Consider the following 18,919-nt stretch of genomic DNA (forward strand, 5'->3'; position numbering starts at 1 on the left):
TCTAATTAAGAGGTATTTATATCTATCTTCGTGTCAGGACAACCAAGAAAACACAAAAGCTGAATTATTTGTAATACTAACTAGTTTTACTAATAGATGGGATTCAAGAATACGCTTCCTATGCTTTTAAATATGCTTTTAAAATAAAAGTTGAAGACATTTCTAAAGTACAACTATATTAAAGGACAGTCATGGGTATCTTCCCCCAAAAGGCTGGCTCTTGAGCCTTTCAGTATGCCTCATTTGGACACAGTTGTGGGAGAGAATTTGTGTGTGAAGAAAACATTAGGTCTGCAATAAATCTTCCAGCTACAAAGATCAAAACACACACAAACATAAAACAATCCAGCAACTTCAAAACAGAGAACAGTGAAAACTGCCCTGGGTCATAATTCTGGCCCAAAGGTCAACCAGCTGCATGACCAGAACCCTGCCTCATTCCCTTCATCCTCTTCCTCAGGAAATGAGAGTAATGAACTTCATGATGGCAGAGGTCTTTCTGGCTCTCAAAATCTGTAAATCTGACAGTCCAGGGCAGAACAGAGACAAGATCTCCTATACACCCTGAAAATTATTCTTAATAGAGTACAGCACATCAGAGAAAAGCCTTCAAAAGGCATTGGATTTTAGTTAATTCTGAGAAAGTCACAAGCATTAATTAAGAAAAAAAACACAGAAAAAATACAGATTCTAAAAGGGCAATTTAAATGTAATACATTCCACTCAAAAATAACTATCTTACATAATCAATATCTTTTATTTTACTATTTTTCTTTAAAAAAGAATAAATAATAAGAAGCAATCTACTTCAATCTTGACTATACCTACTAGGGAAAACTGGGAAAAATTCAAGTTAATAGAATTTCCTTTTAATTTAAAATTCTATGCTGTTTTATGTCTGGAGTTATCAAATATAAAGCCTTGATAGTGATACTTACCTCACAAAATAGAAGAACCAAAAAATAAGATAATGATTAACAAGACACAAAAATTTAAGAATACCTAATGAATTGCATGGTAATTTTCATAAAATATTATGAAAGCCACTAACATGCTGGTATATAGTAGCTAGGCAAGTTTTAAAGATGAAAATGCCTTTTGTTTTTGTTAAAAGAAAATGTTGGTTATCTTTCATTTAATCTTCAAACCCATTTATCATATAATAAGAAAATATTAGCTGAGTTTAATGCATGAGAAACACAGTAAGTCTCCAAGTCAGATATCCAACTAAAAATATGAGACTTTAGTGGAGAGCTGGGAAGGTAATTTCCAGTCCTACCTAGGAGAGAGCTCTACCGCAGTACTTAGTTCTCCTTCAAAATTTTAAACAATCACAGCTCACATGAGATAATATTCTACTCTTAGTCAGTTTGGTACACCACTAGGTTGTCCTTTATTTTGAATATAAATCTGCCATCAGGTAGCCAACGACTAGTCCTAGTCCTGCCCTTTGTAGGTAAAAAGAGTAAGCTTAACTTTTTATATAATACTGCTGTTCAAAGTATCTATGAGGGATACTTTGTCCCATCAATGAATGACCAATCGAATATAATATGCCAACAGTAGAATGCTTTTGACAAACAATGGAAACAGAAGAACTTCAGAAGGCTGCTTCAAGATGACAGAACTTACTTGTTAAATATCTAGCCATAGACATTCAATTGCACTTTTACAAATACAAACTTCTGAACACAATGGAGTTTCTCATTAAATAGGAACTGCCATTTAAAATTCTAAATATATGAAACTTTTATTATGAATAAAGTAATTATCCTCAGGGACTCTAAACACAAAATACTGCCTCTAAGTTTTACTCTTTACTAGAGAAGGGTTTAGGACTGCAGGCTCTGACCTCCGGGAGCCATGGGTCACTATTAATAATGTGGATTCTGGGCAAGGTAATCCATGTTAGACTCTTCATTCTTAAAGTGGGAATCAAAGCAGTACCTGCCTCAGGTGGATTTCAAAATAAATGGAATCATGCCTATAAACCTGAGTGTCTGGTTTATAGCAAACGCTCCTCCACACTGCCTAGGATTATTATGTTAAGTGTTATTACAGTAAGCATCTTCTGAAATCCTACCATAAACATGTCATAGACAGGCTTTTGAGATTGAGGACAGTTACCTTCTTATTAATAGCTATATGAAAATCCATAAAAGCAATCTGTCTCCAGATTGAACAAGGAAATAAGAATTGAATAAGGCACTATTTCTTCTGAGAATCTCTGTGTGGTGTTTTGCTTTGTTTTGTTTTCTTCTTCTTCCCCTTATGGTCAATGAAACTGAGGCAAAAGAACATTTTTTTAAACTCAAATTTATAAACAAAATTGAATTACTGAGTTTGACCCTATAGTCTACATCTGTACATTTTGATTTTTCCCCATTAATTTTCTAGTCTGCCTATGTTTTCTATTATTTTGTTCTAATCTTTTCTCTAAATGGACTCATTTGAGCCATCTCAAATATTCTGCTGAAACAGGCAGACAAAAGTGTGTATAAATTCACAAATCAAACAGCAAATACATTTTCTACTTGTCACACATATTTTATTTACTTTGTGAAAGATGATGCTGCTCCACAGAAATCTTTAGAAAACCACATAAAACTTTTACAGTGTAAAATATATTTTGATAGAAAATAGTACAAGTGGCTATGTGCTTAAATTTTAGAACTTTTGCATAATTAAGTCTCATAGATGATAATCTGTGACATAATTTATAATCTGTAAAATCTAGATATTGTTACTTTTCAAAAACCTATATTCAGATATCCTTTATATATAAAAAATGGTTTGAATAATTTTATTTTTATTCTTCCATTCAAGAACCAGGATTGCTAGACAATCTATATGTAATCCAGTTTATGAAATCTTAAGTAATCTGAGCATGAAGCTTCTGGGAAAAGTAAAAATATCTGGGTCCATATTTCCCAGAGGCTCAGAACCATGTGTATATTATACAAATACTCTCCAAATGTAACCTTTAAAAAGCCAAAGATAAAGCAGCTTTCAGAAAGACCTGAGGCTCTGGAATTTCATTTCTTCTTTGATCCAAAAAAAGAAAAAAAAAAGAGAAAAACCACTCAAATCCAATGATCTTTAAAAATAATGCCAACTAAACTTACTTTGCTTAACAGTCCAAAATGAATTAAAATCTCACTATCCAAAAAACACATGTTATGATTATGAAGTCATTTTAACAGATGATAGACCATTTGCATAAAAATTCATGCTTTCATAAACACAAAAAAGTTATGTAATCACAGATACACTATAAATGTTCATGGAATGTTTAAATCACTTAATTTATTGTTACCAGTATTTTGAAATATGCTAAGACTTCTGAGCATATTCTAAAATGCACACCTTGAGAGAGTTTCATATGTTCATACAAGATTACGGCATGATTAGATTCTAAAGAATGAAAAAAATGGTATTGACTCAGTTTAATTTACAGGCTTAGGGTTGCTCAAGAAGAGAAAGACATACACCCAAAAAAGCAGTAAATAATATACAATTGCATATGAATATGCAAGGAATAAATAAACAGTAACCACATTTTTATTTTTTATTTATTTACTTTTGTGTCAAGAACTGAACTCAGAACTTTGTGCTTGGCAAGCAGGCACTTGCACCACTGAGTTATATTCCTGGCCAGTAAACCATAGTTTTAAATATATTGCAATACATTAGGGTTCTAAATCAATACGGAGATGGGGAATCAAATCTACACTTTCCACTTTTAAAAAAGGTAAAGAGGTTAGATAACAATCCGATAGGGACACCAAAATACATTACCTCAGTCTCCAAAATACATTATTACCTCAGTCTCAGTAATCTCTGGTACTGTTTTGTATCTATACCTACAATTCCTAAACAATATATTTAGGATAACTGACCCGGAAGCACAGAAACTCTTACTTCCTTGAATACGTACTGATTCAATTATACTGAGCCAATAAGAATATTCATGTTATCACCAAGTATTCGCAGGCTTCTGGAATTTGAAGTTATACTCTTAGAGGTCCTTTAAGAAACCTGATGACATGAATCCAGAAGACAACTCTTAACACCCAACATGCCCCAAAACATTCAAGTACAGCAGACGAGAATACTTCAAAGATAGGGAAGAGGCCTCAGAAGAAACAGTTTTCACCAGTTTGGGATTACTTATTTATTAAAACACTTTCCTCACACTGCGCTAAAATCCACTTTCTCAGTAGATTTCTTTGATTGATCCTATTTTCTTCTTTGCAAAACCAAACAAACGAAGTAAAGGAATCATGCAAAGTGAAGTCTCATCCTCACTCCATATTCTGGTGCTGTATTAGAAAATACCTCATGTTCATAAAGATTTCTTTAAATACTCCCAGTTTGCCCAGTGGTTTTCTCTCCACTCTTACAGACTCAGCATGGTGTTTACTGTGTTTTGTTTTGTTTTTGTGGTACTGGGCAGTGAACCCAGGTTTTGCTGATGGTAGGCAAGCACTCTGCGCCGAGCTACATCACTCACTCTCACGAGTCTTTTGAATCACATCTAGCAAACTGCTAATTAAGGGAACTGGAGATTGTGTCTCTGGATTTCAGCAATCAGATGCTCTTATGTAATATATAGCTTTCTAGATGTGATTCAGAAGACTGAAGAAAAGTGATGAATCTTTGGAAATGTAGAATTTGAACTGCTGAAGATGATACACTCACGTAGAATATCTAAGCTAATGGATCTACATGTTCTCTTTGTGAAAGTGACTGAAACTGTGAAATTTAGTTAGATTATAAATATTGCAGAACCAGACGAGATTGGGCTGGTGGGCGATCAGCAAATCCAAGCATGAAGCATCCCAGAGACAGGAAGGAGAGAGTCCAGAAGGTATAAGGCTAGGCGAGGGAATTATATGAGAGCCTAGGGGTGGGGTGCATATACCAAAGACACACCTGCTGTCTTCAAAATAAACAATATCCATCATTCTAAAAATTGAAGAAATGCATTTCTAGGTACTTTTAATTCACTTACTATCTTATTTGTCCCTTTACTACTATTTAACATGACTTGCTCCTGTCTCTTATTTATTTAGTTCAAGATCAGATCCTACCCTGGAAATGCCTTCGAGAATTAAATCATCCCCTTTTGGTTCACTTTGATTTTCAGTGGCCTGCATTCTTGTAATTGTGGCAAAAGATAAAGTAAAAGAGAATTAAAGAAAAATATTTCTTAAAATATCATAATACTTTAAGAGTGATTCTGGTGGAAGAGTACAGATCAGTGTGTCTCCATGTGTGTCAGAAAGGGGAAGGTGGTGGAGTTCTCCATTCTTTTTTGGAATGAAGTTCACTGTTCTTTTCTCTGCCTGTTTCTCCAACTGTGGTCTGCATCATGATCAAAGGTAGTTACAGGAACATCGTAAACTCTCTATTTTCCTTAGATTAAGAATTACAATCATTTTGCATATTGACAAGAAACAGATATAGTTATTTTAATACAGCCCACACTTTAATGGTGTACACTCTCAAAAGCTTTCCCGAGCTTGATAATTTCATCTATATCTCAGTGACAAATGAACAGTAAAACCCTTTGGAAAAACCTGGGGAAGATCTTGCACACATTTGGAGTAGTACAAGAAATAAGCAAAGGTAGGACTATGTTCATAAAGGTTTTGGAGATCAGAAGCTGATCCACGAAAAAGAGCAGGAGGACATTCCTTACTGTAGAGAAAGTAAAGAGGGAAGCTGTTTGCTTAGTGCTTAATGCCTAGCCTCACAGTTCCTGACATCTGTTAGGCCACAAGTTGCCTTATTTTTAGCTCTCAGCTTTGTATAATTCAAATTTTTTTAAAAAGCTACACTCTGTGTCTTATTCAGCTGAGGTCACTAGCAGCTCAATTCTAACAAAATCAACTCTTTCTTCCCATTCTGAGACTCTCTGTTGAACTCTATAAGCTCCAGAATTCTACTAGTGAATTGGCAACAGGCCCTCAATTAATCTGCCACATGTTCTGATTGAAACCTTGAAATGATGTTTAAATAATGCATTGAAATTTAATTCGGTAGACATTCATATCTCAACTTCTCTAAACTAGTTTACAAATCTTCTGTGATTACAACTAAGTATTATGCATTCTTAATGTTCATAAGACTATATATAGTGGGAATACAAAGATATTTATGGGCAGGATTTCCTCTTCCAAATGTCAAAATAGTGAAAACTACATTCTAGCACCAAGATTTGTTTCAGACTGTATTCCTGGGACTACTGAAAAATTGGGCAGAAAAGCACAGGCAAATGAATCATCTTTCTTTAGAACACATGACTGTGAATTCGAAAACAGAAGTAGATTGCAAGTAGAAACCACAAACAGAATTAAATTCTTGTTAAAATAACTCCTGCTACAGTTTCTACTCAGTGAACTCTAAGTGACTATAAGTACAATCTATAAAATATAACTCATAATTCAATTTTAAAACTTTAAAATTCTAAAGATTTCCTCCTACGGGACCTGTGAGCTAATGTAAAAAGATGACCCTGAAAGTCTAATCCACTTCAGGAAAGCATTACTGGCAAGACAGAGACAGAGAGCGGGGAGGAAGAAGAGAATTACAAGACCAAGAACTAAAGCATTTTCAATCTGCTCCAATGAATTACTAGCACTTAACGTGATCCCAAATCTAAAATATGGACAGTCCAGCATCAATCTTCTCACAACCGAATAGATTTTTAGAATCAGAAACATAGATCACTAATTTATCTTCTACTTTTATAAAGAATTCTGACATTATCTCAGAAAGAAAATATAGTTAATTATTTTTCTTTTATTTGGTACTCTTCTAAATAAATTTCCATTGGCAAATGTCATAACTTAGATTGTAGCAATTTATGTTTCCCTATTTTCTTTGTAAGTTTTATTACTATAAAAATACAAAGGCAATAAAATAATCACACTCTGACATTTGGCCTACTTTCCATAAAATCACCTCAACATGATCCAGGAGAAACAGGGAAAGCCCTTACACATCCAAAAATTCCACAGCTTCCCCATAGTTCTGGAAAGGTCATTTGATCACATATGCTAAATCTTTGTATACAAGCTGACACAACAAACCAATCAAGCACAATCTCTGCTCACCAGAAGTCTTATCCTGCCAATTGCTCTTCTTGTCTCTTTGGCTGTTTACCCATCTTGGATCAAGGGCTACAAAGATGCTTTTCCCAGCCTTGGGTGATATTTGTCCCTGGTCTTACTTTTGCCTCCACCCTACTAGCCTCTAAATCTATGTGGAGAACAAAACCATTCTGATTCTGTCCCAGGTTCCCACTAGCTTCTTTCTGACAAAGGCAATCAACCATGCTGAGCCACGTCCATTAGAGTTCATGCCATTCATTCTTAGTTAAACCACAGTAATACTGAGCAGCTTTTGTTTTCCACAGATTGAATCCACTCTGAATTCTTCACTTTTCCAAATTTCTTACACACATCTCAAAATTCTTTCTCATTCTAACCACCCTTGCTCTCAGTTACCACACACTTTACGGAGAAGATCTAGGCTTTCAATAATCTCTCTCTCTCTTTCTCTCTCTCTCTCTCTCTCTCTATCATATCAAATTTTCTCTTAACTATCTCTCTCTCTTTTTTTGGTAATGGGTATCAAACTCTGGACCTTGCGCTTTCCAGGCAGGCACTTATGCTGCTGAGCTAAATCCCCAGGAACTGTCACCTATTCTTTTTTTGCCCCTGTCTCGAAAGGAAATAGTCCAAACTTGCCTAAGATTGCTAAGAATTCTTCAGCATCATAAATACCCACCTCACTGTACCAGTACTACTACCCAGTCTCCTCTCATCTTTGATCACTTTCTATTCCATCGTTTTTAAACTTTTGATATGTGATGAGTATGCTCAATTCACTCAGTTGAGAGAAGTCTTCAACATGTTTTATTTCTCCTTCAACAATAGCGACTTTTTTATATTCCTTAACTGCCAAATACCCAGTGCTTGTATGAGGAATCATTATGAACACTTTTCTGTTTTCTTTTGCTACTTCACCGAAAGTGTAGATAATCTTAAAATTGGTCTTCATTCCTCCCTCACTCCTGTGCCCATCTACCAGGTGAGTTTTTAGTGGATGGACTTGACCCAGACTCTTATCACAGTCCTAGCTACAAAACCTCATTTCCATCTGTCTATTAGCTATCATGGCTAGTGATAAATTTCCTAGACTCTATGGCATCAAGACTCCACAGCGCCTACTTATTCAGGTTACAAGAAAGTTTAAGTGTTCTTTCAAATTTCAACCACTCTACTATCTCCTTTTTTTTTTTTTTTCCATACTGGGGATCAGCTCAGGACCTTGCACCTGTCAGGCAGGCACCTGTGCTGCTGAGCTACATCCCTGGCACCAATCTACTATCTCCCATGTTAAACATTTCAACCAAACATATTAATTTAACTTACGAATTGTGAACAGTGGGCTTGTTCTCAAAAGATTCAAAGACCAGTAACTTAAAATCAGTTTCCTCAAAGAACCTTTTGAAGAGCGATAGAGCTCCATCCTGGGGCTGTTACTGTCCTTAAATCCATCTCCATAATGCCACTCTCACTGCACTGCCTTTAGTCTTCTATGCTTTTGTCAATAGGCTGGAATGGCCTCCTGAATAAGTGTCACCTCCACTTTTGTTCCTTTTTCCAAAATCACCCCTTGAATCTGCCACCAGGTTTATCGCAAAACACCAATTCGATTTTTCTTCCAAAGAACATTCTAGGTTCATCATTGACAACAAGAAAAATATTCTTGTTGACACAAATACTCTCAGCATACGAATCAAGAGGTTACTGCAATTGACTTTAGATTCTTTTTTACCCTTACTCTGCTCCTCCTGCAACTCTCACAGTACTCCTAATGAGTCCCAACATTCTGCAGTCATCCTTTCCATGTCTTGCTTTCTGTCACCCAACTCCACATGGATGAGTCCGATGATCATGTTTCCTGGTATAACCCAAATTAAAACTTTTCCTTGAGGTTTTTCTAAACACTCTGTTAGTTATGCTTCTTTCTCTTTCAAGCTCTGTCATCTCACTTTCTTTGTGCCTTTCTAATTGTTTTATTCCTTTAATATATCATACTCATCTTTTGCACAGTTCTCAACTGAAACAGTTCAACCTCTTTAAATGCTTTCTTAGAATTAGAGATGCACTTTAACTTTTCCTTCTTCCCTTACCTCTGGCCTTCCTTTCTTCATTTCTTCCTTCCTTCTTCCTAAACTTCTCCCCAATGTCCTCCACCCTCTCCTATGTCTTTTGCCTAGTTACATACCTCCCTTACTCATCTGATTACTTTCTAAGCAAATGGAAAATGAACATGCCCAGCTAACAGGTCTTGTACTTGTAGAATTAAACTTATACAATGAACATTAGTTCCTTCACACATAAAGAAATGAAGACTGTGAGGTTTAAAGTACTTGAAAATGTCTCCAAATCCAGACACATCTTCCTCCATTTTGCTAAATAAGCCTGTGTTTCCTCAATCAGTTTAAGCCAACTTCCATTTAGTTTGAATTTTTCCCTGGTTATTTATATGTGGCTTCAGGTATCACCATAGTATGTTCTCAGGGAGTTATCATTATAAGAATAAAAAACAGTAAAATTTAATTCTAACAATCTTTCAATAATTATTGTAGAGCTAAATATAATTTCCTACTGTATTTATGAGAAAGTATAATTTAGCTTCCAAAAGTCCAGTTGACAAATGAACACAACTCATATAAAAACTGTCTCCAAAGAAAAGTATAGAATATTTGAACAAGAATATATACTCAAGATGGTGAAAGAGAGCACTAAAGTCTTACTAACTCATGCTATGCTTTAGAGCTTTTTGAAGACTTCTCAAAAAAAAAATTAAAAACTGTTCTCTTGAAAGCAAGTTAATTTAGCATGTCATTTTACAGATAAAAGCCTCTGAATTAGTTGGTCTCAACTCTGAGTAACTTTTTTAGTCTTATAACTAGAAGTTGTGATTCTGCAAGTCTGTAGTGAAGTAAAAAATGTTACAAGCTTCTGGGAGAGAAAAAAAGCAGGTGTTGCTGACCTCAGCACTCTTCGACAGTGTGGACCAGACTTGTTCTATCCTGTGCACTACAGGATGTTAAGCAGTATCTCTGGCCTCTATCATTAGATGCTATTGCAATATCCCGTCCCTTGTGATGGTCACCAAACAGATTATCAGATAGAGCCAAATGTCTCATGGGTGAGAGGAGTCATCCCCAGTTGAGAACCAAGGACAGAGGCTGTCAAAAGATGATACATCCTAAGCAATGCCATCCTTAAAAAGATATAAAAATGACATGATGAAAGTCAAATACAGACACATTATATACAGGCATGGTATACAAATTGAAATAAACAAGCCTCTCCAAAAGGAAATCTGATTAGCCCCTATAAACTCCTGACAACTCAGCTAAGCTTCTAAGTCAAAGCTCTTCTTATGTAATTTCAACTTGAAGATCTTCCTCCTCCCTGGCTTCTATTTTAGATTATTTTTAATTAACTTCACTGGCATTTTGCATCCTGCTATGAAAAGTCCGCCTAATAGTCTCAGAGGACTCTCCCAAGAGAGAGCAGTGCATTAAATCACACATTATCACATTAAAGTATATTCCAGCACTCAGAGTCCAACTGTCTACATTTTGGCAAATGCAATGGGATGGGGGTTGGGACAGAAATAACCTCAAGTGATTCCCAGTATCCAAAGCCTATTAACTTCAGTGCATCTACTGCCTATGAACAAATTGTATCGATTGTCTCCTACACCACATTTATCACAATGACATATATTGTATAATTTGTGCTTCTGCCTGATCTCTTGCTACTGTGTAAGTCTTTGGGCAAGTCCCTTAAATTCACTGGATGTACTTTCCCTCCTCTAAAACATGAACAGGTTGGATTATTTCTAAAGATCCTGCTAGTTATATGCCACAAACTTATACATGAAGCACTTAATTAAAAGGCTTTCAATTACACGCATTCTAGAAACTACTGCTTCAAAGAACAAATACCCAGATCTTCAATATTGCCTGAAGATACAATAAATTTTAAAATGCTCAATTAAAAGAAACAATTGGAAGAGCCACAAATAAAAGAACCTTATTCTCTCCTAAAATAAAAATTGCCTTTCCCCAATTTCTCCTTTCATAATCAAGGCATTTAAACAGTAATTCACACAAGAAGCAAGGAAATATTTCAGAAGTTAGTCATAAATTGCAAAATAGTTTCAAATTACATGTTTACTTTCTATTTTCAATAACAGAGATAACAAATCAGCTGCTTAGAGTTCACCTCCAGCCTGAAGACAAGGTTGTTTAGTTTGGCCTTAACTATTTGCCAACCCTTAAAAATGCAGATACATAAAAATCCAGATTGCCAATGTGTCTTGAAATATCGGAAAATAACCCACATGACAGTGATCAACTGCAGCCTTTGTCCCTTGAGTTCCTTATTTTCCTGACATCTCCATGCTCTCTCTTGTCTGACACCTGCCTTCAACCCCTCTTATAGCTCAGCACATAGGCGCTTGCTCTGTAAGTTTCTGGTACACACAGGAAAGATTTCTCATATTCTGCAATGCTTCCCAAGTGACAGTAAAGCTTACAGAAATACGATAACAAGGTATAAAACTTTTGAGAAAGCACAGCTAATACACTCTGGAAGGAAAACCTTCTTCTCACTCTGAAGGCTAAAATGTATAGTTTTCTAAACATCACCTAAAATGACACAAAACAAATCTTAGATTTTATGGAAAGTTCAAACTAGAGGATTCCTACAGTCACTTCCAATTTTCAAGTCTCATGCTTTTGTGTAAAAGTATGGACAGCACACTGTAACACATTAATATATGTATGTACCTTTATGTATTCACTCTGCATGCATATATCTGATTTTATAGAAAGGAACTTCTTCATAACCTTCTATTTTCTTTTACCTTTGTTAAAACATTGTTTTTCTCTTACTGATTTCAGTGTATAGAATTTTAAAATTACATTTCACTTAACTAAGTAGTGACTTCCTTCAAGAACATTATTAAACTGTTCTTCAGAAAAGATGATTAAAAAAATCCAAAGACAGAGGTTAGAGGACTAAAAGGGGAGAGGATAAAAGTAAAACAGCTTTCAAGAAAAGTTCTTCACAAATCTATTTACCAACCAAGCTGTTCTTGAGAAACTACACCTTGAAGTTTCTTCCTACTCACCCCAATTTTTTCCTTTAATTACATCTTACAGACTCTCCCTGCTTGAGGCAATATCTTAATAAGATATGAAGATTTTCTTTTTAAAACAACAATCGTGTATTACACATAATTTAACTGATCTCTGTTCAAAGAAAGTTTTTAGTCACAGTTAAACTGAGAAAAAGCAATGTGTGACTGCCTGACTCTATTGCTGCAGCTAATTTCCAGATACAACACAACTGAAATTTCCACACCCAGGAGAGCCGTGAGATGAGCAGAAGGCATCTTCCTCGGGCCCTTGTGGAAGGAAGCTTTGCTTCTTAGAGTCAGATCACGTGAGGCCAGAAGGCTGAGCGAGTGGCACAGGTGCATTAAGTACCACTGCAAGTTCTCACAACTGATTTTAAACAAATTATTTAAGTTGGATATTGTACATATTAACTATTTCAAATCAAATGGTTTTCCTTAGGTGTCTGGTGTTAATTTGAGACATAGGCAATATTTAACAATGGTGATTAACAGCACAAGTGGGAACACAAACAGTCCATCAATGAGTCTATCTTAACTACTGAGGGCATGCTTAATGACAGGAAAATGATTGTGTTGACAGTGTAACGTGTAGAACATGGGCTGCTTCTGGGAAAACATATGTTTATCATTCTCATTCTTTGCTTTTCTGCAGCTAATCATTTTTATTTTCTCTGTTTAAAAAAAAATGAGTCACTCTTTCAAAGAAAATGATAAACGTAATTCAATTTAACAGCCCTGGATGCCAGAACATTTTAATTTAACCATGGATGCTTTCTGCTTTTATCTACTGGGGCTTGAACATTAATTTCATCTTTTTTCACTTCTTGCCTTAAAAAAATCCCAAGCAATTCATTACATTATTATGGGGGAGGAAAGAGCCATCAGATATGCTTAAAATCAAGTGTATCTGGTAGTATATTTGAGGCCTGGAAATCCATTTAATGCACATCAGTGTCAGAACTCTTTAGAACAGAAGCATCCTTAGAGGACTATGTAAGAGAAGTGTATGACCCTCCTGTCACCAATGTAATTCAACGTATATTACCTTCAAAAGATACTAACTTTGTCAAAAGCTTGTTATGGAAGTTTTTCAGAAACAGGAAAAATTCTTCCCTTTGGAAGAACACAGAGGAGTTAATTCATTCTTGGAAAGCATTTCTTGAAAAATATGTTTATTTCAAAACAAAACAGTTATTGAAAACATATGCACGAGCCATTCCTAAGCAATTCGTCACAGAAAGCCCGACTATCAGCCCGGTTCCTGAGCCTCCCCAAGACACAGATGAAAAGGAGCGCGCGTGCTTGTTCAGAGCAGGGCAGCAGGGCAGGATCTGAAGAGGACGCAAGCACTGTAGAGACCTAGAGACGTGCTCAGAACCCACACATCTAAGTCTGAGGCCCAGAAACGCATGTGCTAAAAGAAGAAGTCTTCCTGTCATCTTGTTTCTCCACAACCAGAAGGGGGACTGGGGGGTCCGGCCCATCCTGCCCTCCTACCCGGTTGCTGATCTAGGGGAGGGATCCAGAGCAAACTTGCCCAGGGAGCGGGAACTGTGCAGAAGTTCCCAACTCGCGTCGGGACCCGCGCGCGGGCTCTGGCCTCCCCGCCCCCACCTCCCGGCGGTCCCGGGGGACACGATGTAAAACGCCGCCGCGACGGAGGCGCTCGTCCCGGGCGAGCTCGCACTCACCGTGGGCCGGGGAGCCCCGCCGGCCGCCGCCCGCCGCCTCGGCCGCGCGCTGTGGCCCCGCGGGCCCGGGAGCCGGGACTTCGCCCGCGCCGGACATGGGCCGCGCCGCCGCCGCAGCTGCGCCCGGGCGCACGGAGCAGGGCGCTTAGGTGCTGGGCGCGGGGCTCTCACTGCTGCTGGCGGGGGAAAAAGGGCAGAAAGAAAGAAGAAAGAAAGAAATGTTTTTAGAGAGAAGCACACCAACCCTGCGGGACAGTCTCCCCGCCCCCGCTTCCCGTCCCCAAACTCCACCCCGGGGAAGTTTTGATTTGAAACCAGCGAGGAAAATCTTTGGAGCGCGAGTGACAGTGGCGGTGCCCCGAGGTCGAGAGGGGACCCAGGTGCGGTGGGGCGCGGAAGAGGAGGTGCCCTCGGGAGGGGGCGCAGCGCCCCGCCGGTCGGCCCCAGGCCGCCACCTACCTCCGCATGCTCCCCGGTCGCTCCCGCTCCGCCGCCGCCCGCGCCCTCAGCGCGGCTCCCGCGTCGCCCCGGTGGCCTGGCGACGCCTGGGCCGCCCCTGCGCGTCCCTCCCGCCTCCCTGCGGCTCAGCCCAGGCTGCGGCGGCGGCGGCTCTGATTGCGCGCACTCCGCCCCCGCTTTCCAGCCAGCTTACTTGGCCAGCTCCCTTCCAGGAGGACTTTTGACCCCTCTAACTCTCTTTCCCGCTGGCTTCCACCACTGCTACACTCCTCTGACGATTCTCCCTCGGTGGCTCCTTTTCATCACATCCGGATCGGGGAGGCTCGAACACTTGGCTGCTGGCCCAAGGCTGGGGCGGCGGGACCTGGGTTTGGCTGCGCGCTCCCTCGCGCCTAGAGCTGTCTGGGTCAGGAGGCCAAAGTCGGAGGAGGCTGACAAAGCCTCCCAGCCCGGGCTGTGAGCGCACCCAGAGCTGCTCAGACCACCCCACAACTTGCCCGAAAGTCACCCCAACTCCTTGTTCTGATGCTTTCCCGCGAGGTAATTAAGGAAGCTCTGGTAACGCCCCCCAGGAAGCTAAAAACCTTTTAAAGTGGACAAGGAGAAACAAACAAGTACTACTATTTAACTTCTCTGTGCTTCAAAAACTTGGCCCAGCTATGCGTTAAATCTCTTAATCTGTTTTTTTTTTATTGTTAAATTCTTTAAGTTGGTCAAACAGGATCCCTGATCAGGTAGAACTAGTTATGCTTGCCTGAGTCCACTGGAGGAATCTAGGGCAGTCAGCTGACCCTTGGAAGATACTGGGCTGCTTGTGTTCCAGTCTGGTCCTCTCTGAAGCTGCGTGCCTCACTGGACCAGTGCCATTTGTGAAGAGATAACTTGTGATTAGAAGTTAAAAGCTGATCAACTCTTCGTTTATAAATGAGACAGTTTGAGTGTAGCTCAATCTGATGAGCCAAAAATAACTAGTGTAAAGAAATTTGCAGGTAAACAGTGCTTTAATAATATACCTAGCTAACAAACTGCAGAATTCAGTTGTAGGAAGCATAAATACGTTTAACTCGTTGACTCTAGGACATGAAAGGAGTCATAGTAATGTAAATAAAAATCAAAGAAGATTTACACAGGACTCACTTTTTTGTTCTGGTTGAATCACTGATTATACCCCATGAGTGGATGGGGCATGGCTATATAACTTACCACAAGGGTACATTAAAATAGCAGGTGATCATACTATGTGCTTTGTGCCAACTGTATCAATGAAATCTTACCTTAACTCTGGAAGTGAAATACTAAGATTACACCGCTAGCTCTGGCTTGCCTGACTTCAAGGTTATCCTGCCTCTGTAGGCAAACTCAGGTCTTCTAGGGGACCTTGAGTCTAACTGACCAAGCTTGGATCCTGATGAGCCCTACAGTGACAGCGTCTCACTTTTTCACTCAGTGTCATGGCCTCTAAAATTCATTAGCTGAAATCCTAAACCCCATATGTTGATATTATGAGGCAAGGCCTTTGAGAGGTAATTAAATCATGAGCTTTGTGCCCTTATAAAAAGACACAAGAGAGCTTGTTTTTTTCTGTTTTCTGCCTTGGGAGATTTAATTACTTTCCAAAGCCCCGCTTTCTAATTCCATCACCTTGAGGATTAGTATTCAACATTACGAGTTTGGGAGAACCCAAACATTCAGGGCATAGCAGGCTGTATATATTAGCCAAATGATGCTTATAGAAGTTGCTCAGCTATAATGTGTAAAATGATTTGAATGTGCTGAGATGGAGCTTGGAAGTTCAATGGGACCAGGAAAGGTTCCGGCCCTGAGACTGCAGGCAAATAGTCATGGGTGAAAGATTATAGGGCTAGAAGAATCAAGGGCACTTTGGGCTGTCTGCATCTGATGGGTCCTGATAGCATCACCTACCAGGATGGAAACCTTCAGGACAGGCAAGTTTGGGAGAAAGCTCTTGAGTTCATCATATAAATAATGGTATAAAGTAGTGCCTGCAAGACATCTAGTGGAACTGCCCAGTAGGCCACTAGGTATGTGTCAGGAGTACAGGCTTATTGATGGTACTATACTGGCTTGGAGGTTATCAGAGTTCCCAAAGGGGGTATGTACAGTAAAAATAGAGAGCCTAAGACACAGCTATTCACTGAAAGTCAACCCAAATGTTTCTCTATTGGTTTCTCCCTTTCTTCACACCCTTCCTACTATCATAATACTATTATCTGCCTGGGTAGAAGAGTCATCATTTTGCAGGTGCCACCATCACCAGTGCTTCACCTGCTAGCCCAGATATTACTGAATGGATTGCATTAACGCACATTTCTCCCTGGCTCCTGCTACAGTAATTTAGGTGGGTAGATACCTGCCATGGGCACCAGCTTTCCAGGAAAGCTAAATGCCCGAGCTCCAAATCAAAGCCCTCACATCTCAGCATGTGTACAGCCACTCCTGATTAGTGAAAGAATACAAATGATGGTGGAATAACATGTGAAGACTCTATGTAAGAGATTTGACATATATGCAAAAATAATTAAAAGTTCATGAAGCATCCTTATGGATTAATCTTCAGCATTCATTCATTACCATTTTTATCATTTATTGCACACATACTATATGTTAGGCTACATATTTAGCGCTGGAGATAAACCAATCTGATTTAATGTCTTGAAAAAGTAGCTAAATTAGTTTCCACTTTACAGAAGTTTATTTGCCTAGGTAAATGCAAAGTTAATATCCTGACATAGATGTCTAAAGCAGAAGCTTACAAATAGGATGTGAAATAGTGTGTAAATTCCCAGAGATTATGAGCAGAAAATACTTATAATAACATTTATGTATGTTTTCACGTTATCAGTTTTAGTTTATATTTTTGAGTATGTAATATAAGGTATCTGGCACACTAGAGTAAGAGTACTTCTATATAATTTATAGATAATCATACATTAGGGGCTCATAGACAAATATTTTATGAGTTCACTTGAATGTGTTTAACTCACTTAAGGTACATTCCCAGATTATACAAATATTTACCTCATTTATATAGAAGCGTCACTTTGGTAACTTCCAAACCCAGGAACTAGATACCAGAAAATTATTCCAACCACCTAAATATCTCAAATAACTCTCATGACCTTCACCAAGTAATAAGACAAAAGCTGCTGTCTTTCTCAAATCTCACTTGTTCTTTCATGAATGTATACCACAAAACAAATGTTATTTTCTATTTTTTTCGTTCACAGTGTATTAGAAGAGAATTTGGGGTACAGTGGTTTTGAGAAGAGATTAGCTAAGGGATCTATTAGGTCAGTGAAAAATGACAGCAGGAGAAATGATGGCTGACAGACAAGAAAGATACAGAAAAATAAACATGTCATAACTGTGCCTCTGTGAATTTAGCTCAGGGAAAGAGTCAATGCAGGGTTCCTAATGAAGACCTGCGTCATTAAGGAAAGAGTTGGGTATGTGACTTCTGGGAGTATATTGTGTTTTTTAGGGAATTCAGTCAATATTTTTACAGTTTAGGAAAAGTTCCATCAAAAATGTTCAAATTTTAAAAATGGTACTGTTTGAAAGAGTAAATTTCACAGAGTGACAGTTTTGGAGCTACAGAGGAAGTTAGCTGTCCTATTTCAGAGCAATAGTCTTTTTAAGGTGTGGCTCCACCTCCTACTACTAGGTGCTAAGACAGACTGGCTGGTGGACAGGTGTCTGAATCCCGTTCTTCAAATAAAACACTTTCTTCTCTTTATCTGTAATATATTGGTCCTTTGCTTACATTTTTACTCTTTCTCTTTTAAAACTACCAAGCTTCCCTAGCTGCTTCTTTGGACATATAAAGAAATATAATGACATAAATAAATTAAGTTTAGCAAACGTATCAAGTGAGTATGTCCTGCATGTCAAACCACGTGCCAGGCACTAAAGTCTCAACACAAGAGGAAATCCTATCTTAGTCTCTTGGGAGCTCAGTCTGCAAAACAAGGGGCAGGAGAAGTCAACAGAGTAGGAGACAGTCACGTGGCACAGTCCTGCAGGAGCACGGAGGAGGAAGTCGCACCTACTGCAGCTCTGGCGTGGGTGGGGGGAAGTCAGGGGTACATTTCAAAGAGAAAATGATACTGAACGGAGTGTGGCTGCTGAGTAAAAGTTTGCCTGTCATAGAGGTCAGGGAATTCCAAACAGAAGAGATAACACCTGCCAAAGCACAAACGTGAAAACCCCAGAGAAGTTAAGTGACTTGGTAAAGGCTGTTTCGTGCTTAATTACAGAGCCAGCACGTGCAGGCTCCGTTTCTTGCTCTGCAGGCTTCTTACTTGTGTTCTATTCAGATTGGATGTAGATGAATCCATCATTTCTAAGTGATGCTGAAGGATGGGTACACCTGATGTTGTATTTGGGAGTTTGAAAGATTTTCTACTGTTCATGTGTGACCAAATAATCATACACAAAAAAATCTCTTGCTACGGAATTAGCTTGACTTGTCCTTCTGCTCTAAGCTCTCAGGTGGGGTCCCTCTCGGC

The 18,919-nt window shown here is 38.7% G+C and overlaps 1 protein-coding gene across 1 annotated transcript in view; it reads right to left on the reverse strand.

Moving 5' to 3' along the window:
• Window positions 1-14,063, reverse strand: part of Mdfic (MyoD family inhibitor domain containing) — an 81,358-nt gene extending 67,295 nt beyond the window's left edge. The window contains exon 1 of the mRNA XM_013158191.3: window positions 13,932-14,063. Within this exon, the coding sequence (XP_013013645.2) occupies window positions 13,932-14,028 (97 nt within the window). The 5' untranslated portion in view covers window positions 14,029-14,063. The remainder of the gene's footprint in view (window positions 1-13,931) is intronic.
• Between the last annotated feature and the right edge of the window lie 4,856 nt (window positions 14,064-18,919).

Source organism: Cavia porcellus, unplaced genomic scaffold (genome assembly GCF_034190915.1).
Source record: "Cavia porcellus strain 051 isolate PalLab524CR breed Dunkin Hartley unplaced genomic scaffold, mCavPor4.1 scaffold_2, whole genome shotgun sequence".
Classification (NCBI taxonomy): domain Eukaryota; kingdom Metazoa; phylum Chordata; class Mammalia; order Rodentia; family Caviidae; genus Cavia; species Cavia porcellus.